This window comes from Pteropus medius, unplaced genomic scaffold (assembly GCF_902729225.1).
Source record: "Pteropus medius unplaced genomic scaffold, Ma_sr-lr_union100, whole genome shotgun sequence".
Taxonomy (NCBI): domain Eukaryota; kingdom Metazoa; phylum Chordata; class Mammalia; order Chiroptera; family Pteropodidae; genus Pteropus; species Pteropus medius.
In genome coordinates this window covers 1126617-1148133 of record NW_024356336.1, presented here as the reverse complement: position 1 = coordinate 1148133, position 21517 = coordinate 1126617, and the positions used below count along the sequence as shown (strand labels likewise).

Below are 21517 nucleotides of genomic sequence, written 5' to 3'. Positions count from 1 at the left end.
ATGCACCACTTCACAATATCCAATAACCATCCATGATAAAAACTCTCAGCCAATTAGGATCTTATCGAAATTAAAACATTTTACTCTGTCACACTCTGTTAAAAGGTTGCAAAGACAAGCCACAGACTGAAAAAAAAAAAACCATATTTACAAAACACATATCTGACAAAGGACTAACATCTAAAATACATAACTCCAAACTCAACGGTAAAAAACAAAGAATCCAATTAGAAAAGGGGCAAAACACACGAACCAACATATATATCCAAAGAGGACACATAGACTGCAAATAGGTGCACACAAATAGGGTTCAACATCATTAGCTATCAGGGAAATACCAATTAAAACCACAATGAGACATCATTACACATCTAACAGAATGGCTAAAATAAAAAAAGAGTAACAACACTAAATACTGGAGAAGATGCAAAAAAACTGCATCACTCATACTGATGATGATAATATAAAATGCAACTCTGGAAAACAGTCTGGCAGTTTCTTATAATATTCAACATACAACTACCATATCACCCAGCAAATGCACCCTTGGGCATTTTCCCAGAGAAATAAAACCTATGTTCACACAAACAGCCTATATGAATGTTCATAACAGCTTTATTCCTAACAGCCGAAACTGGAAACAACCCAGATGTACTTCAATGAGTGAATGATTAAACCAACCATGGTACACCCAAACCATGGAATACAACTCGGCCATTAAAAAGGAATGAACTACTATACACACGATGCAGATGAATTATGAGGGGAATTACACTGAGTGATAAAAAGCTGATCTCAAAAGGTTACAAACTATATGAATCCATTTTAGATAACTTTTTTTTTTAGGTGACACAACCGTTGGTTGACCTTACAGATTACAAGGATCTTGTCATCTTACAATCCTTTATTTTTTATTATTTTTACGCCTATAGCACCTGGTCTTCCTAAGTGGTCTCCCATCCAAGTAATAACCAGGCCCAACCCTGCTTAGCTTCTGAGATCAGACATGGTCGGGCTTGTTCAGGGAGGCATGGCTGTAGACTAGATAACATTCTTGAAATGAAAAAAATTCTAGAAATGGAGAACAGATAGTGGTTGCCAGAGGTTAAGAACTGTGGCTATAAAAAGGCAACAGGAGGGCAAGACGCCTGTGAGGGAAGTGATCAGTGTGCTTACTGTGCCAACGTCAATATCCGGGTTGTGACGTACTAGAGTTTTACAAAAGGATACCATTAGGGGAAACTGAGTAATGGGTACACAGGATCTGTATAATCTCTTACAACTGCAGGAAAATATACAGTTATCTCAGAATGAAGAGTTTAATTTCTTAAAAAAGCTTTCATCCAAGTTGGAGTACAGGGTTACCTTAAGTCTACACGGAGACTAAACTAGTATCTACTCTTCCAACATCTGCCACATTTCAGCAATAAATATGTCCCTCTCCAGTGATGGCAGATTACCTATACCTCATCCAATTAACATTCTACCATCTGATACTGTACTCTAAATAATCTAGATATTAGCTCCTGCATTAAAATACACATAGGAGGATTTGTCTTACCAGGTAGCAAGTCTCGGCAATAATGAGTTAGATGGTCAAAGTGACACAGGATAGACAAACTGGCCAATAGAATAAAGAGAGTGCCCAGAAACGGCCTCAAGCAGGTAGAAAATAGATGACAGGGGTAGCACTTGCTGTATCCACTAAAATGAATTCATGACCCATGACCACAACTCCAGTGTGAAAAACACATTTAGAGAAACTCTTATACATGTTCAATAGTAGCACAGTTCAACAGTGACAATGTGCCTTGTAATGTATTTATAATGGCAGGGTGTGGGAGAAGCTATAGCAATCCAAATGCCAGAAAAACTGATAAACTGTGGGATACTCACACAATGGTATGCATAACATGGATGAATCTTAGAAACCCGCTGCTGGGTGGAAAGCAGTCCCAGAAAATTATGGATAGCCTGATAATAAGACTTTCAAAAAGCTCAAAAACAAACAGAAGTGGACAATACATTGCTTAGGGATGCATACTTCAGTGATAAAACGATACATGTTCTTAAACAGAAGGAAGCACAGAAGATTCAAGAAGTTACCTGGGTTTTAGGAGGGACAAGGGAGGAGGCTCAAGGTAGGATAATGGAACAGGGGAGAAGTCACAGCACAGGTACATGCAACAGTACTAATGAAGTTCTAACTCTTAGACAAGTGGTGGGTAAGTGTTCATTTGATTACCATGTTTTATAATTCACAGATGTGAACTGTGTTTGTATATATCAATTCACATACAAAAAGATAAAGAAAATTCAATAACAAGTAATCTTTTAAAAACTCTTAAGACCCTTAGCTACGTTCTCCTGCTTGTGATTTATAAAATTTGACAAGCTGAACTTATCCCATGATTACATGATGGTTTGAAAAAGGACTGGACTTGGTCAAGATACAAGTGTTCTACTCTCCACTGGGCCTCAGTTCCCTCACTTGTACCAGGAATGAGCTGGAGTAAACCTCTGGTTCTCAAGGTTGTCAAAACACAGTTTCAAAATTGTCAAGTAATAATAGTTATACAAGTTAAGTTTGTGAAAGATGCACTTTCCTCATTAAAAAACATTCTAGGTTCACTCTGTCACCCCACCACTCATAACTCACCTGGGTCTGAATGTGTTTTCTGAGCACAAAGACGGGGTCAGAGTCCTTCCTATTTAGTGTGAGAAATGTCTATGCAAGTACCTACCCCTCACATGAATACCATGTGTAGGTCAGAAGAAAAAGGTATAAAAGTCACTGAAGTAAAGTAACTGCCTCTAAGAAGATTCTTGGTCTAAATTTCTGATTTTTAGGCCCAAATTATGAAGATAGTATATATGGGGAGGTGCTCTGAATGTCTGATTTAAAAGAAACATTTCCAATGTTTCAGCACTGGAAATGCTGGAAATCAGCACTGACAACTGAACATACGTTGGCCTATTCTGATCTCAGATCATTAACAACAAAGGACGCTTTACACAAAGAGGCGGCTTAGTCAGTGAACAAAATGACTGCTAACTGATTTCCTAACCCTCTAACAGCACAACCTGGAACGGGGGTGGAAAATAACAGAGAGGCTGGTGAAACGACACACTGCTACAGTCATAGGAAAGGCAGGGAACGGAGAACGGAGCAGGCCCTGGCATAGCACCTACTATGTTTCAAACTCTGCCAGGAGCTTTACACACGTGTGTCACAACAGCCTCCTGAGGGAGGCACTATTACAACTCTTGTTTTACCAACTGGGACACCACAGGCTAAGTGGGCTGAAATAACTTGTAAGGCACCATGAGATGCCACTTTCGGTTTCAGGACACAAACACAAATAATAGGAAATCTTTGCTTTTGTTACACAGCCAGATACCACAGGTAACTTGTAAGCTTTCGTAAAACACACTTAGGGATGACAACTGGAATTTGCAAATATGGCACGTGAGTCTTTCACAGGCCTACCTGGAAGTTAGTTGTCATTATGCTCCACCACAAGAGCAGTTACAGCAGGAACTAGAAGCTATGGTATTAGGATGAGTTGGGAGAGAAGTGTGGAAAAATCAGGTCAATTTATAGACCCCAGGACAAAGAGGATAAAGCCAAAAGCTCTTCAATTCTCCTCACTTGCCAGATCCCATCCTGTGTGGCCACTTTCCAAGCTCCATCTCACCCTTAGTGCCTTGAGGCAGGGAGGCAACTGCAAAACATCAGTACCCAGGAAACCTCTGCTCAGACCCATCTTCCTCTCTAGTAAACTGGGTACCCTACATCAAGGACTTGATCTCTCTGCTTCCGAGTCTCCCCTTCCACTAAAACAGGTAATCCTATTTCCCCTACCTCACAGAATGGTTAAGATCCAAGTGAGCTAACGGTTCACTAAAGGCTCAAGGCTAGAAGACTCAAGAAGAGACCTCTATCAGGACAAGAACACATGGCACACAATGCATTTCCTGAATGAATAAAAGACTGAACTTCGGCATACTTATTTATAAAAAGCAGAAATGGTAACCACCTGCCTACCCCACCTGGTTCCTTTGACATTTAGATGTGATGATGAGTGGGACAAGCTACACCAATGGAGAATATCGCTATTTCACAACAAAAATACCACTGCTAGAGAGGACATTATAAGGAATTTTACACCCAGCAAGGTTGAGTAACATGGGTTAACAATTTCACATCACTAAGCGATTTCATATCCAGTGTGGCACTTGGTCCATGACCTTGAAAAGTTCAAATCCCCTCTCTTATAAGTGACTTTAAACACATCGTCTCATTTGTTCTGAGCCTGTTTCCTCTTAGGTAAAATGAGAATGTGCTCAATCTGTTTGCCCCTCAACCCACTCCACCCTCTCCTCCCTGTCCTGTGCCCTGTTGTGTGGACCACATAGGTGAGATCACTGGCTCTCTTGCTTCCAGCAGAGCTGCCCAGCAGAAGGCAGCAGCAGATGTTTGGAGAAATAGAGGCAAGTCAGGGTATTTCTTCCCCTACCCCAATCCCTGATGGGAAACTGGCTGCAACCCCTGTCCAATGATCTCAGCTTCTCTAGGTGCCCTCTCTACACAACTATTCAGGAAAACAGGCCACTCCCCTCACCTCTACCAAATGGTAGACACAGCTCCTGCTGTTAAGGACCCTGGGGTCCTAAACCTTCACCCCTGATTTCCCTGCCTACATCTTTATAAACACGGTAGTCTCTTTATTAACCTTTTCTCAAATTATCCTAAAATGAACGTGCCTCTATTTCCCGCTGGTACCCTGGATTACACAGGAATTACACCTGGCTATAACTGCTGTTATACAATTACATGACGCAGGAATTGTTGCTCCTAATTTAGGGTTAGAAGAAGCCGAGGCTCAGAGAAATTAAGAAATCCGCCCAAGCACACACAGGTGTGGAACATCTACAAGCGGGGCCTTAGCCTTCATACGTTGAAATCTCTACCTATTTCTACTATCATCCTTACGGTCAATAATTTCCTACCACACCATACTTCACCAATGTCATCATTTCTACAGTGAAATAACTCTTACAAAGAGAATCTAATTTCTACTGCTGGACATAGTTTAACGGTGTGGGCAGGAGTGGGAGTTATGGAGTCGGCTCGAAATTCAATGCCACTTACAAAAAGTATAATCCTGAACAAGGGAATTCACTCCACGAGGAGCCTCAGTTTCCTCCGGTAAAAAAGGGAATGCACTACTTCCTCCCTGGGTCGCTGCGAGGGTTCAATGGGATAACGCTTGCAAAGCACCAGGCAAGCAGTAAGCGCCCAAATGACAGGAGCTACGGTGATTAACAGCGGTTTTGCGGCCCTGGCGGCTTTATTGCAGCTCTGGACCCGAGAGGCGGGCCGGAGCCTGGGAACCTGAGAGGAGTCCACTCCCTACCCCCGAACTCACCTGCTCCTCCAGCCGCTCGATCTCCAGCTGGTTCTTCTCCTCCTCTTCGTCGTATTCCCACTCGTACTCGCCGGGGGAGCTCTCCGCTGAGGAAGCCATGGCGTACTCATCTCCATCACTCTCACTCACGCCTTCCTCCTGCTGGTCCCATCCTGGCCCCGTGGTCTTGTACGTTGCAGTGGCCACAGTCCGCGATGACGCCTTCTTCCTCGTCCTAGCTGTCTTAACCTCATCCTCCTCGCCCTCAGCCTTGGGCGCCGCCTTGGGCTCAGTCTCTGGTTCTGAAACCGATGTTGCGGCCGCCGTCGCCATCTTGCGATTCCACTGACTCCCGGGTTTTCACTCGGCCGCCGAAGACCCGCTGAAGTACAAGCTGCCCGCGGCGCGCGCCTAATCAAAACCTCACACTCTTACCAACTAAAAGGAAAACGTGAACCTCGGATGACGGGAAAAGCTCTAAAGATACGCAACTCATGTTATTTTGTATACTTGTACAAGTTCTCATGAGGAAAAAAACCCACTAACACGGCATGTGTTCCGGCTCAACCTCGGACAGAAGTTGGGTCTTTGGACAGGAAAGAGAAGCCATTAGAGGAAGTCGTAGCGTGAACGTGATGACTGTTGTTAAGGGTTTGCCGCCATCTTGAGAAGGTCAAAATGATTATGGGAAAAAAACGCTTTCCTTACCTCCTAGTTTAACCTAGCGCGTGGTTCAAGTCTCCCCAGCAACTGAACCTCAAACGCAGTGAAAACTCCAAGTTCTCGGAGATTGATTCCACAATTCATAAGTAAAACCCATTTCCCAAAGAGATTCCTCCCCTTTATGTAATGTCTGGTGCTTAGCAGGCGTTAAATACACGTATGAGTTTTCTCTTTATATAAGATTATATTCTGCAAACCAATATTAATAAATTACATTACTAAGCATTTAAATAGAAACTTAATGGCCTTGTAGTGCCATATAAATTGTAACAGTTTCTATGTAAAAATACTGGCAAAAACGCATTTTTTTAAAAATCAGAACATGGTGTTCGTTTCCTTAATTAAGATTCCCATTTTTGAGGTAGGAAACAGAGTATTTATTGCCTTTCTCCTTCATTAGAAAGCTTAATGAGGCAGGAGGTATGTGTTTTTCTTTAGTTGGATCCCAAAGCCTAATGTATAAACGCCTTGATAAATGGTAGGTACTCAACACATATTTGTTCATAAATGAAAGAACTGTCTTTGAATTACGTAGTACAAATGAGAAGATCGAGGCTTACAAAGCTAGTGTCATTTGCCTAGGGTCACACAACCAGGAAGGAGCAGAAGCGGAATTCTAACTCAGGAATGTACGAATTCGAATCCCAAAGGAATCTAACAACTCTGAGGAACCCTGCACAAATTACTAAACCGCTCCGAACCTCAACGTCCTTAGCTGCAAATTAGGGTTAAGAGATGTGAACCGGTAGATCCTCAGCGCCGCAATCTGGCAGTGGACTTCGTGAATGCAAACTTGGGTTCTGCACTCCAGCCTGCGGTCGGTCCTCTTAGATTCAACACCCAGCACCGAGAACGTGCCCTCCAGCAACCTCAGACCTACTCGCTCCGCGTCCCGCGCCCGGCGCCCCGCCCGCCCAAAGGGGGCGTGATCAAGGCGGGGCCAAGGCACCAACACGTGCACAGAGCGGAAGGGCGCAGGCGCAATGTCCTGGTGATGTAAGGGCGCGCGCTCCTAGCTAGAAGCCGATCGCGGGCGCGCCCCGCGCCTCGGTTTCGCGTTTGGCCTGCGCAGGCGCAAACCCGCAAGATGGCGGCGGCGGGAGCTGGCCATCTAAGGCGGGCGGCTTCAGCTTTGTTGCTCCGGAGCCCGCGCCCGCCCGCTCGGGAGCTGTCAGCTCCGGCCCGGCTCTATCACAAGAAAGTAAGGTCCGGTGAGGGGGCGCGCGAGGTCCGCACTGATCAGGGGGCGGGAATGCGAGGACCTAGCCTCGGAAAGAGTGGCCACGGGATTCTGCGCGGCCTGCAGAGCCCCCACTATGGCCAGGGGTAGGGACAGCGCCCAACCCTGGATGGAGGGGCTGCCCCCTCTCATGACTTTGTCTCAACTAACTTTCCCTCGCTGCGCAGTGACACAAACCGCGCATGAAATAAAAATGACTGCCCGGGGGCCCAGCTACTGGCTGTGATGCCTGGTATCCCAGCCTTTAAACATCCCAACAGCCCAGGAAGGAGGGTCCTGTTATGACCTGCCAGCTTGACTCCTAGAACGAACACACACACACACACACACCGGGGTGAACTCCGGCTTCAGCCAAGCCACTGCCCTGGCCAGGTGACCTTGGGCAAGTCACTACCCTTCGCGGAACCGTTTCCCCATTTGTAAAATAGGTATATCAGCAGCTCCCTACATGAGATAATGCTTAGGAGTCCTCGACGTGATGTCTCGCACATGGAGGCCATCTATGGTGCCGCTGTTGTTATTCTTGTAGGAGCTCATAGCCTCCGAGTGGAGTCAGACACGTAACCGGCAGTCATAATGTTTTTATTTTCGTTTTGTTTTGGGACTGAGGGCGGATGTAGGGATTGGTATGTAGTTTGCAGCCCTTGCCTTTCGGGGAGGTAGAATCTCTTAGATGTGAGACTCTCGCACTTGGGAAACAACTAAAAATTGCGGTAAATCAACATGGGGCAAAAAGTCCAGACTGGATATTATCTTGTAGGTCCTTGGGCTTGGAGTCAACATCTATCATCGGATCGGTGGGGGGAGCAGGACTGGCAGATTGGTATACTTAAGGCTAACTGGTAAACAAACCTCAAAGCCTTCTCTGTGCCAGTTTGAATAGGTATTTTTTCTCTTCTGGCTTCAACACGTTGCCAAGGACTTTGCTCCTCCTCCCCCCAGGGGTGTGTTTTGTTGACAGTACATGCTGAATGAATTCGAGCTGGCAGCCTCTGAGCCACCAGGGTGCGCTGCTGCACCAGGGCGATTTCAGGACGCTGAAACGGATGAAACTGATATTTATCATGTACAGAACCAGACACATTCCATGGCATTATTCCTCAGTAATAGTCTCCTTGAGGCTTCAGAGAAAACCTTCAACTTATGGACCATAATTATTTTTAATATTTTAATAGTAATCATTATTCTTTGAGAATGGATTTTATTTGGAAATAAAAATGTATGAGCCCAAACCTGGCGGCTTAGGTGGGTAAAGGTCAAGTAATTACATGTGGTTAAAAACCCTATGGAACTAAGACATGATTTTGCCGATTTGAATCCAGTATCTCAAATCTCTGAAGATAATGGAAAGGAGATACAAAAAGACTTTGGATCACAAATGGTTCTCCTTGACATGAGTGTAAGCCTTCCCACCCAGGTGAAGTTCAGGTTGCTGACATCAAGGAGCTTACCATCAAGTCAGTGCCAAAAAAAGAGTGATAATGATTTCTTTTAACTCTCTCATTTCAGGTTGTTGATCATTATGAAAATCCTAGAAATGTGGGGTCTCTTGACAAGACATCTAAAAATGTTGGAACTGGATTAGTGGGGGCTCCAGCATGTGGTGATGTAATGAAATTACAGGTACAGATGGTTTTCACCTTTGATGGTAATAATTGGTATCCCAATGCTTATACAGTGCTTCATAGTTTACAAATCATTTGCACATACACCATTTCATTCAATCTCCATTTTGATTCCTATGAGATAGGATGAGTCAGTGTTACAAATGATTAGAAATGAATCCTAATTCTCCTACTAGTGTACTAGTCGGACCCTTTCTGATATAGTAAACTGATCTCACTTTTCTACTCACTGAATCAGCTTGATTTCCAACTTCAGCTAAGTAAAAGTTTTTGTGAATTTTACTGACAACCGTTCAGCTAGCAATCCCCAATGAAATAAGAAGTGCAATAAAACAAACCTCCCCCAAATTGGAGACAGCAGGAAGGTAATGACTGGCATTCTGGGTAAACTGTAGCTTTATCCACAATCTGCTTCATCATGGTGGGTGGGCAGCTTGCCAGAGTCCTTATGTGTATCTTAGAAAATAGAAACAAGGCAGGATGGAACCACTAAACTAAATATAATTTGGTACCCAAGAAAAAAGCATTAACTAGAGACTGTTAGTGCAGTCTCTCCCAGTATTTTAAGAGGCATATTGACCCAGCAGCCATGAGAACTTTATAGCCAAAAAATAGGTTAGGGTTGCAAAACAAAACAAAACAAAACAAAAAACTGGGGAGGGGGCATGTTTTTCAGCTGATCTTTACCAGGTAGGCCTATATAATTCTGTATAGTTGTTCCTACGTTTAACTTTTTGTCACTGAACTCTTTGAAACAGAGCAAACTCAGTAATTAATGCCGAAACTTAATGTGGAAAACAAGACCAAAGCTCCTGGGGAGAGCCCCAGTGAACTTCCACGAGTGCCAGGTTCTACAGGGTGATCTGACTCCTCTTTTCTAGATTCAAGTGGATGAAAAGGGGAAGATCGTGGATGCCAGGTTTAAAACATTTGGCTGTGGTTCTGCAATTGCCTCCAGCTCCCTAGCCACCGAATGGGTGAAAGGGAAGACGGTAAGGTTGCTCACAAATCTGAAAGAATTAAATCACATTCTCCACAAATCTGACTCTCAAATAAGGGAAAGGCAGGGGCGGGGGACTGATTTTTTCCTAAATGTTATTCTAAGAATTTCTTTTTAACATCTCTTACCCAGATTTTAATTAAATTCTTTTCCACATTGGAATTGTGGGTAATTTTGTTGTGTTTTTTTTTTAATTGGGGTGGTTGTTATTGATCATTTTGTTTGGGGTTTGGGTAGTGTTCTGTTTTTCATTAAATAGAAAAAAAAGTCTCTCCTCTCCATCTAACAAAATAGAGCTGAAAAGAAATCTTTGGCTTTCTCCAAGGTTGCTCACGTTGTTATAATTTCTTAGGTGTCTCAGCCATGTCAGACGGTATTGTGTAGTGGCTTTTCTTGTTTATTTCCTCCCATTGTATTTCAGGAAGGACTGCAGGTAGCTTACAAGGATTCATGAAATAACAAACTGGCCTGTGCTAAAAGAGGGATTGAAGAATCAAAAATAGTGAGGATAAGGACAAAGTGAACAAATATTATCAAAATAATCCAGGTGGCTAGTTGCAGACCCTCTGAGAGGTGATAAGAAAGGCTGGAACATCTTTTCCATCCTTTTCTCTGCCAAAGCCTCTTTTCCCAGCAGCTGCAAAAGTAGAAGATCCCAAAACCAATGAAGAGCTGGACTTTCTAAAATCTAGTCATCATTATAACCTCTCAGAAAAGTCACACTGCAGGGTGTTTATCTTTGTGGCCCCAAAGGACCAAGTTCAGGGAGCTGAGTCATGGAGAAGTATGCTTGGGGAGCTGGGTGGCTCTAGCAAAGCGGTATGCCAGGCCACATGTCACCTGCTTCCTGTGGCTTGGGGTCTTCTGGCTTAGCAAACTCCTCTGGCCCAAGGAAGCACAGACCTGACCTGTTCTGACAAGAAGTGGTTCTAACTGATTTGTCAAGAACTGTCCACAGGAAAAGGGAAGATGAGACAAGGTACCTGTGCTTCCTTTCCAATTCTCAACCCTTAGAAGATTATGAATTGTGATCAGAAAATGGAGGAAGAAAGCCTTTCTTTGACCTTGAGATCCTCCCATCTGAGTGTCCAGGAACAAAACTTAAATCATAATTCAGTGGAGTTAGAGGAATTGGGAAATTGGGGGATAGGTGAGGCAACCTGGCTTTCCTTAAGGCAGTGGGATTCTGTTCCACGTGGGTAAGGAACTGGCTGCCTCATGTTTTACCCTCAGGCTCTCAGCCAAACCCCAAGCATCATTTTCAGTCTGTGTGGAGGAAATATTCTCCTTTCAGCAGAGGATGAGCCTAAAGAGCTCTCATCTCAAGACCTGTCTGGGCCACTGCCAGAGTGCCATGGGCCTATCTAACACGTCCCCAACCTCCCTAATGCCATTCGGCACTTCTCGTCGAGGAGTCTTATTCTAAACATTTCGTATAAGCATTGGAGCAGCTGACATTTACAAAATCAGCATTGGAAATCACCGCCTTTTTAAAAGAGACTCATGTTGCCGACTTCCAGCAGATCCCTGAGAGATTTCTCACAGGTCCTCCCAGCCTGTGGAAGCATCTTTGCTGGTCTTTGCCGACCTTGCTTACACCTGCCAAGCACTGCAGTTGTGTATACTTCACACCTGAGAATCTCAACTACAGCCTTGATACACAGTGGGAGGTCCTGAGAAGGTCCTCAGCTCTTTGTTTGGGGTTATTAACAGAAATCATTTCCCACCCCCTATCCTGAGGGCCTCTTTGACTTTCCCTTTTTTATTATCTGTCCCTCAAGGTAGAGCTTCACTAACACTGCTTCTCTTTCCCGTATGCATCTCAGGTGGAGGAAGCCTTGACCATCAAAAACACAGATATTGCCAAGGAACTCTGCCTTCCTCCTGTGAAACTGCACTGCTCCAGTAAGTCTCTGCTCTCCAGGATGCCAAAAAGCCTGGTTAATGGGAAGGGATTTTGTAATGGAATCAACTTGCCCTTGTGTTCATGGAGTCCATCTTTATAACTTTCAGAGGGCTCGAGCCCCAGGGTCTCATAGCTGTCTCCAGGAGAGTCGTACAGGAGGCAGCGTGCATCAGGCATCATGCTGAGCACTTCAAGCATCATTTCTAAACCTCAGAAGCCTCTGGGCCACAGAAGGTGTCATTACCTCTCCTTTAAAACAAGGAAACGGAGGTTCAGGTTAAAGCACCCCAGTCACATGGCTCCTAAGTAGGAGAGCCAGGATCTAAGCCCCAATCTTTGATTCCAGAATCAGTGCTGTTCCCACCCCATTGTAGTAAAGTTAGGACCAGCAGAGGAGAAGAAATCAGCTTTCACCATAATCCTGTTCGTGGCATATTTCATCACTTCTGTCCACATGCTGTTGCTGTTAGGGTCTGCATCTGTGTATATGGGATGACTGAGCCCAATTGTGCAGTATTCCCCTCTTCTCTGTCATAAGAAAAAGCCTAGAAGCTTAAAGACTGATCCTTGGCCTTCCAGTTCAGTCTCTGTCTTAAATCTAAAGCTATTTTCATTTTTTCTTAACCTTGGGAAAGGAGGGAATGAGAAACAACAGCCTTGACATATTGATGGAGTTTTTCTGACCAAATTAGTTAAAAACCAGCAGAGAGCCAGGCCGCTTGCTAGGGTAAGACTCACCCGAGAAGGACTGAGTACTGGGGACAGGGACACGCTGATGCATCCTTCAAGAAGTCTGCTAAAACCCGCGTTCTTTCTAGTTGAGCTAGAATTTCAAGTACCCATGAATAAAGGCCATAGCTTGTAAACATTTCACATGGCTTCAGAAAAACCCCAGCCTTTTCATTGGGCTTTCTTGGGTACTGAAACCTTGAGCTAAAGCTCTCTGATGTTTGCTTGCTTTCTGCTGTCATTCCAGCTCTCAATTTTTATTTTCCCCCATAGCCTCATTTCTAATATCGACTCCAAAATAAATTTTTAAACTTGAAATCATTAGAGGATCATGTGGCAGACGCCATCCCATCAATTAATAACATGGCCAACATTACACCAACTAGCTTATCCAGCATCCGCTACATTTACTCCAGACTTTCGTGTGAGCAGATAAGAACTAACCAATGTTGTCCCCACTGTGTGTCAGACACATTATGTAAGTCCTCACATAATCCCAGCAAGAAAAGCACGATTGTCCATTTTTACAGGAGAGAAAGTGGATCCCAAGAGTATAAGGAGCTAGAATCCCAGGTATTAACCTCACTCTGTCTCCAAAGCCATCATAGGAGGAATCCAGCTCTGGAAACAGCTGGCTGGCTTCCGGGCTTGCTGCTCACCCCGGCACCCTGGCTAGGTGACTGTGATGCCGTGCCCAGCACCACTGCCCTCCGGCTCTTAAAGACTCCATTTCTCAATGTCTAGAAACTTAGGCTCTCTTTCCTTCCCTTACTTCCAGTGCTGGCTGAAGATGCGATCAAGGCTGCCCTGGCTGATTACAAACTGAAACAAGAACCCAAGAAAGGAGAGGCAGAGAAGAAGTGAGCCCTAGGCAAAGCTTCCAGCAGGACACATCGGCTGCTTGCCCACCCACCATGCCATCACCTTAGATTTCAGAAGCCCCTTGCGCTGCAGTGAGCTATGCATTACACACATTTGCTGTTCACGTTGTGGCTCTAATGCAAGCAAAATACACAGCTTAATTGTTCTGAATCCTGTGGTTTCTTCAGCCCACTTTTATCGCCTTAACACAGTTTCTGTATACTTTAAATTGTGTATATGGTCTCAAAAAAAATCTGTAATGAAGTCTCAAGTTTTGATAGTGCGTGAAGTGCACGAAGATCTATTTTACCAGAATTCATTTTGAGGAAGATGGCCAATAGAATGTCTTATGATTCTTTGATAGAACTAAGTATTGTACATAAGGCATCTGCATATATACAGTAAATAAAAGAATGTAAGACAATATTTTTCTCTCTTAAGCCTTGTCTCTTGACTTCCTCACTCACCCCAGAGAGCTGCCAAAGCCCCTTGGTGTTCCCAGATGCTGGACCATGATGACACATGCACCTTTCTGAGCAAATGGGAGTAAAGACTATGCATGGAGACTTTTACAACGCCACATGTGTATCATGTTTTATGAAACGGGAGAAGGTGAAAAGAGGTAGCCATCACTTTTGGTTGCTCTTTGCAAAATAACAGATGGACCACTCAAAGAACAGAAAATTCCTTTTGTAATTTCACTGACTTATGAAATCTAAAATCTGGCAAACTCTGGCTTAGACAATACCCTAAAGTGGTGGACCAAATAGGTAAAGAACACCTGGGATATTGAACAAGTTTAAAATACAGAATTCAGCTTTAGGTCTGGGCAGGTGATTCCAGTTTGTGTGGTGGCAGATAAGCCATAGGGAAGAAACTTCTTTGTTCCATTCTTTGTCCTGCACAGGTGTGACATTTACATGGTTCATTCTGAACTGTCTTTATGTGTACAGTGAGCTAAAGTTGGAAACATCCATCCCTAGCTCATATGAATAACATGTTCTAATCACTGTCCCTCTGTGCCCTTATCCCCCTCCCCCAGGGTTGAAGGGGAGGGTATACCCACAGCCATACACCAACTAAAATCCTACTAAAGGAGGCTCAATTTTCTAGTGAAAACATAATATAAAAATACCAGCTAAGTCTCGATTCTCTTTCAACTCTCGCAGAGTAAGTTTGTCTTTTCTGATGGTGGTTTTTTGGTTGTTGTTATTCAGACATAGGCTGGCTCCTTCTTCTCTTAAATATACCTCCTCTGTTAAAATATATTTAAAAATCCTCTGGGTTCTTGGGAGGGGCACAGAACTTCAAAGGCCATCCCCTCCACAGCCTGTGGCTACGACAGAGCGGGACCTTTATAATCTCAAATTAGAGCCACCAGGTGGAACCATGTCAGATTTTTCTTTGTGGCATGTTCTACTATTTAATTCACAGTCTCTCTAGGCCGTATTGGTCTCTTTCCCTTCTTTATTATATGTGGTAACACTGCAATTCCCTACCACTTTTCTTTGTAATTTTTTTAAAATGAGACATTTTTGTCCTGGATAACATCCTCTGGGAGTTGAAGCTGAATTCTACACATCAGAAGCTTCTCATAAACAGCCAAAACAATATTACCAGGATAGCCCAAATCTCAAAATATATGGTTGTGTAGCTAAAAGAAATGAGTGGTTTTTTTGTTGTTTTTTTTTTTTAAATTTACATTAAACACTCCTTTTCCCAGACAAATCTAGTTTTAACCACACGAGGGCATCAGATACCCTTCAATGAGCTCAAGTCTAGGGCTTATTCTGTCTCCAAGTGGGTCTTAGCATCTCCAAGTAAAATCTGCCATGGAGATGTTGACGTAAATTACGATAGTCCATCAAGCACTTGTGCCCTGTGCCAGGTTCTTATATCTGTAAACCTGTTAAGTCTCATAACAACCCACTGAAGTTTGTTTCAAACAAGAAAACTGGCTCCATGGGTCAACTGACTCAAGCCACCTCTCTTGGGCTATATGACTCTAAAGCTCAAGAAGCTTCTCCCACCTTGTTTCCTTCCAGCAGAACATACCAAGGATTCTAAGTTCACATCAGCCACTCATCTGTGCCCTGAGCATCACATGAATAAAATGAACCAACCCGGGATGAGCCCTAATTCACTCATTTGGCCAATCCATCACCAAGCACTCGCCCTGGCTGTGCATCATAGTCACCAGGGAGCCCAATTTCATCCCTACGTCCAGTTAAATCCTATGCCCTGGGGGTGGGGCCTAGGCACTGGTGTTTTTTAAAAGCTCTCCAGGAGTCTCCAATGTGCACCCATGAGTGGGAACCACTATGAAGTACTGTGCACTTTGCAAAGCAGTTGGCTAAAATTGTTTCAGTAGATGCTCACTGTCTTCTGAGGTGTCGTTTCACATATCTAAAGAGCTCTTGAATCCCTTCTTCTCTGCCCACCTTGGGTTTGCCTTAGTCTAGGCCTTCATCATCCCTCACCTGGCCTCTCCATCAGTCTTCCTGCCTCCAGTCTCGCTGTCGCGATCCATCTCCCACATGGCTACCAGAAGGATATTTCTAAGCAAAACTCTGACCTTGTCACTCCTCTGCTTAAAACTCATCCATGACTTGCCATTGTCTTTCAGACAAATTCTAAACCTCTTACCACATTGGTCACTTTGTTCCAGCTGCACTGAACCTTTACTGCAGGCCTCTGCTCATCTGTTCCTACTGCCAGGAAGGCCCTTGCCAGGCATCTTCCCTTAACTTCCACTCAGCCTGGGAGCCTCATCTCAGGTACCACCTCCTCTGGGAAGCCTCCCCTGATTTCCCTGGGCTAAGCTAGGTGCCCCTCTATGCTCCCATAGTCTCCAATACTTCTCTAATCACATGTGTATCATAGATGGCATTGTAATTTGCTGTTTTCTTATCTTTCTATATTATCACCCAGAGACTGAGTCTTCTTTTAGTATAGATTATTTTTTCAATTTTAAATAGGTAACACACTATTTAAAAAAATTCAAACAGCTTGAAATGGAATGGCGTGATATATATCTTTCCTTGCCACTCCTACTAATTCTCCAGTCTCCCTCCTCAGAGGCAGTCTCTGATACTTGTTTCTTAGATGTCCTTCCAGAAATTTTCTAGGCATATCCAAGTATATATACATATGTTTAAATAGTCTACCCATTATTTTCTTTTTTACACAAATGGTAGCTAGCACACTTCCCAGACTTCTGCATCTTTTTCTTTTCCTCTTGAGTATATTTCTTCTATCAGTTCCTATAGACCTGTCTCACTCTTATTCTATATATGATGGTCTGAAATTTAGTCTTCTGTTGATGACTGTGTAGGTTCTTTTCATGGCAATGTCTTAACTAGCAAACCCAACATCAGGTACAGTTCTTGATTTACTAGGGGCTCCATGAATGCTTATTAAATGGGTAGATGGGTGAGTGGATGGATAGATGGATGGACAGATGGATAGATGGATTGAAATCCACCCTCCAAGATGACATCAGCCAAACTTCCAAAATGCCACCTTTCCAGAGAAGACTGCCTCTACATAGGGAAGCAGCAGCAGGACCAAGCAGGGTGAGCTTGGAGAGTCGGAGTCAGACAGAGTGGGTTCAAATGCTGGCTACCACTGAGCAACCCTGAACAAGACCCTTCAACCACCCCAAGCCTCAATTTATTCGTCTGCAAAACAGAATAATAGTGCCTACCTGGTCAGGTTGACATGATGATTAAATGCGATAATGCATAAAAAGCATAGTGCATATAAAAAGAGTTCATTGTTTTTATGGCAGTTGTCATGATGATGCATACACTTCAGCCTTGACTCTACTAGGCACAGTCTCTGGGTGTTTTATATTAATTACCTCCTCAGAAATCCTAAAATACTATGATTATCCCATTTTACAGATGAAGAAATGAAAAGGTAACCTGTCCAAGATCACACAGACAGGAAGTAGTGGAGGCAGAATTCTTGCCCAAGGCTACTACGCTATTCTCTATACTGCTCCTATCATTATTACTATTAGCATTAGTACTATCATTACCATTACTAGTAGTAACTATTGTTACCATTAGTACTATTGTCACTACTACTAGTAGTAGTACTATTATTACTATTTTTTAAATATTGTAACCTCCGGGCTTTCAACTTTTGGTATCTTTGACATGGGAACAGCCCTTGCAGCAAGGCCTCCAAAATTATGCAAAGCTGTGTTCTTGCTCTACCCATGGAGGAGACACACTGACATGACTTTTGTCACACATGACTTGACAGGCAAGCTCATTCCACAGTGCATGGCCAACCACAAGACACAGCTATTCCCCAGGCCCAGCCTCAAATACCACCAGCGTCTCCCTACCCAGCTATCTTTGGAAATGTCATATTAAACACTCCCACCCTTGGCTTAGCTTCAGAGAAGCCCAGCTCTCAGAATAACTCCTAAGGCACCCCGGGTGAGGACAACTCTTGCTGCCCCAGAGCTTCTGGTACAAAAGAGGTTCCAGGGGCCTCCCTTCCTGCTCCTGGGGTCTCAGGACAGTGGGTCAAAGGGTTGGGCTGGATTCCCTTCTGCCCAGACATCACATGCAGCGCTGTGTCACTGACCCCTTTTAAGCAGGACCTCAGGACGTTAGGGAACAATCTTGGATGGGGACTTGGGGCCTTGGTTTCTGATCCCAGCTCTGCCATGATCTCTAAATGTGACCTTAAGCAGATATGTAACTTCTCTGAGCCTCATTTCCCTTGCTGAAAAATCAACAGAATACCAGCTCCTAAGCTGCAGAATTGATGTGAGGATTAAATGAATTATCAAATGTAAAGTAAAAAAGCACAGCACCAGAATGTGGCATTGCTCAGCATATGTTAGCTAATCATCACCATCATCACCACCACGAGCACCATCATCATCATCGCCACCATCCCCATCACCACCACCATCAACACCGTCATCATCACCATCATCATTCTCAATACTGTCATGGCTATTATTGTCATCATCATCATCACCACCATCATCAGCGCCACCATCGTCGCCACCACCAACAATCATTGCTGCCATAGCTATCACCATCACCAACATCAGCAGCAGTTGTCACCATCATGGTCATCATCATCATTATTATCACCATCATCTCTGCTATGGACTAAATTGTGTCCCCCTAAAATTCATATGTTGACACCTTAACCCTCAATGTGACTGTATTTAAAGATAGGGTCTTTAGGAGGTAATTAAAGTTAAATAAAGTCATAATGGTGGGGCTTTAAAAGGAAAGGTCTCTCCAAACACACTCAGAGGAAAGGTCATATGAGGATATATCTAAAAGCCAGGAAGAGAGCCCTCACCAGAAACTGAATTCTATCAGAACCTTGATCTTGGACTTTACAGCCTCTGGAACTATGGGGAAATTAATTTCTCTTGTTTAAGCCACAACGTCTGTGGTATTTTATTATGGCAGCCCTGGCAGACTGACACATCCACCATCACCAACGTTGTCAGCATAGACGTTATCACCATCATTGTCACTATCATCAACATCATCATCATCATCAATATCATCGCCATAATCATCATTAACCCCATCACGGTCATCATCAGAAATATCACCATCATCATTGTTACAGGTCAAATTCCTCAGGTGATTCCAAAGGTTATTATTCGGGAGTGTTCTTGGGATCGACACCTGTGGAAAAGCAGTTAAGAACGCAGAATTGGGCAAAGGGAGGAGACAGGCAGCAGGCATAGCTCCAGCTACAGTCTCTGTTGACCCTCTGGGGAGATCTAAATCTGATCACCTCTCAGAGCTGTCTGGTGTTGGGGCCCCTATCATTTACAATCTCTAAAATTTATCGCACTGTTGGGTTCGAGACTTCTTCTTCTTACTCTTTTTCTCCAAAGGAGATTTGCATTTTACAAGAAGCGGGGCCAAGAGCAATGCTTACCACCAATGAATAAATCATTAATGGTGGAATTCCAGGCATCTGTTGGGCTTACTATCTGGGGCAGAAGAGCTTTGTGGGAGCTTCTCATACTGTCCCACTTGCCCTTCAGCCTCAGAATCTTGCTTGCTTTCTCACAACAGCAGGGCCCCCCTGAGGACCATCTCCCTTCAAGCGGGTACTCATCCATTCCGACCCCAAAGGCCCCAGGATAGTGCAGCCCTGCTTCCCGGCAAGGCTTCTTTGGTGGCCGCGGGATCTGAGTCTCCTCTCGACCTTTCCCACTCTTTTTTCTAGGGAGCTGAACCAAAGGACAGTTTGCTCGTGCAAGCGAATCCTTTTCTGGCCAAGTTAACCTCAAGGGAGAGAGCTTGGGTCAGGGACTCCTGCACTGAGTGGCCCCAGGCAAGCGTGGGCCTCTCTCATTTCTCCTCCTTAGATGGACAGCTTGAGAGGGGCTGTTGCAGGATTAAATGAGATTACATGGACAAAGTGCCTAGGACAACTGGGCGCATCATAGGTGCTTACTAAATAAATACTCATTCATTCACAGGACAGGCTCTTAGCGGGCACCACGAGGCAGGAGAAGGACTCAGGAGGGAGATCATGCCTCTGCTTTATGCAGAGCAAGAGCTTGGCATGGAACCTCTCCCTGGCATCCAAAAACCTGCCTGACCCAGGCTTTGCTCACTTTTTGCTTCACTCAGCCCACTCCAGTCCCGTTGGCCTCCCTGCTGTCCCTCAAACTCACCAAGCTCATTCCTACCTCAGGACATTTGCACTTGCTGGCCCCTCCGCCCAGCATCCTCTTCCCCAGGGTTTCATGCGGCTGCTTCCTCTATTCAGGTCTCACTTCAAATGTCATCTCCCCATACAGGCCGCCCCCTCCACCCTGACTTAAATAGAAATCCATGCCTACTCACTAGGTCATTACACTGTTGGTTTTCTTCGTAGCACATAATGCTCTGGATTTGTCTTGCTTAGGGCGAGTGTGTCTGAGGATTCACCATTAAATCTCTGATACCTGGAACAGTCACTGCATACAACAAGGGAAGTGCTCGCAAAGGCTTGTTCTGGCCGTGGGCCTGCACCCACAGTGAGGGCCCTGAAAAAACTAGGAGACAAGAGATCCAAACTTTTCTCCCTCTCTGTATTTGTAGTTTATCTGCAAAGTGAGGGTTTGTACCCAACGAATCCATATTCCCTTCCAGCTCAAACAAAAAAATTCCACAAACTTGGACATCTTCGCCTTTTAGCCAATAACCAACTCACGCCAGAACATGATTCATCTCTGCCGATTCTGCCTAGCAACTGGCCCTTCTCCCCACGCCACGAAACAACCCCCGCCCCAAGAAAAATTCCTCCCCCACCACACACCCCACCAGCCTCCGCCCCCCTCCTCCTCAGGCATCCTGGAGAGGAATGCAAGGCTTCAAGATCCCCCCCTGTCTGTCTGCTACCAGCATTTTAAAGCAACCTCAGAATGTCTCAGGCTATGTCTGGAACATGTGGGGGGAGCTGCCCCACCCCCCTTCAGATTAGTACAGGAAACGGCAGCAGAAACCAGGCCGATGGAAAGCGCTGACCCAGCACAAGGAGATCATTTCTATTCTGATGCCTCACCCTCCTCTCGTGTCCAGTTCCTCAGGCCTTGAAAACTGTCTGCATTTTAGGGAGAAAGAAGAGACAAGGGAACGTGAAAGAGTGGGAGGGTCCACACTTGAGACAAAGCCAGCTTGTTTGGATTTCCTAGGAATGTTTTTATCCAGTTCCCCACAGTGAGAAAAGAAGAACCGTCTCATCTTAGGAGATAGGGGGAAGCATTTGATAAACTTCAAAACCTATTTGCAATACAAAATTTTGGTAATCCAAGAATAGAAAGTAATTTCCTTAACTTAAAACAGTGCATTTACCAGAAAAGCGACAGCAAACATTATGGCCACTGGAAAATTTGGGAAGCGTTCTCATCGAGATCAGGAATAAGACAAGGATGTCCATTACCACCTCCACCTCCACCACAACCACCAATCATGTTGAATTAGAGGTTCCAGCCATTGCAATAAGACACACACACACACACACACACAC

General features: G+C 44.4%; 2 protein-coding genes and 1 pseudogene across 3 annotated transcripts in view; 1 reads left to right on the top strand and 2 right to left on the bottom strand.

The window, feature by feature from the left end:
* The window catches only part of SART3 (spliceosome associated factor 3, U4/U6 recycling protein), a 31510-nt gene extending 24527 nt beyond the window's left edge, over positions 1 to 6983 (bottom strand). Inside the window, exon 1 of one of the 2 annotated variants that reach the window (XM_039861908.1) lies at positions 5433 to 6983. In XM_039861908.1, the coding sequence (XP_039717842.1) occupies positions 5433 to 5744 (312 nt within the window). In that variant the 5' untranslated portion in view covers positions 5745 to 6983. The remainder of the gene's footprint in view (positions 1 to 5432) is intronic. The other variant, XM_039861909.1, reaches the window with a different exon arrangement.
* On the bottom strand, positions 924 to 1042 carry LOC120602077 (uncharacterized; annotated as a pseudogene).
* A 184-nt stretch (positions 6984 to 7167) lies between the features above and the next one.
* Positions 7168 to 13921, top strand: ISCU (iron-sulfur cluster assembly enzyme). Its single transcript, XM_039861914.1, has 5 exons — positions 7168 to 7335; positions 8884 to 8997; positions 9881 to 9991; positions 11826 to 11904; positions 13413 to 13921. The coding sequence occupies exons 1-5, from the start codon at positions 7222 to 7224 to the stop codon at positions 13496 to 13498; spliced, it is 504 nt and encodes a 167-aa protein (XP_039717848.1). The 5' UTR covers positions 7168 to 7221; the 3' UTR covers positions 13499 to 13921.
* The last annotated feature ends 7596 nt before the right edge of the window (positions 13922 to 21517 follow it).

Excerpts from the sequence above, each read along its gene's own strand:
- ISCU (XM_039861914.1), top strand. The coding sequence starts at position 7,222 with ATGGCGGCGGCGGGAGCTGGCCATCTAAGGCGGGCGGCTTCAGCTTTG. Across the intron at positions 7,336-8,883 it reads CCCGGCTCTATCACAAGAAA|GTTGTTGATCATTATGAAAA; the intron begins GTAAGGTCCGGT and ends CTCTCATTTCAG. Across the intron at positions 8,998-9,880 it reads GTGATGTAATGAAATTACAG|ATTCAAGTGGATGAAAAGGG; the intron begins GTACAGATGGTT and ends CCTCTTTTCTAG.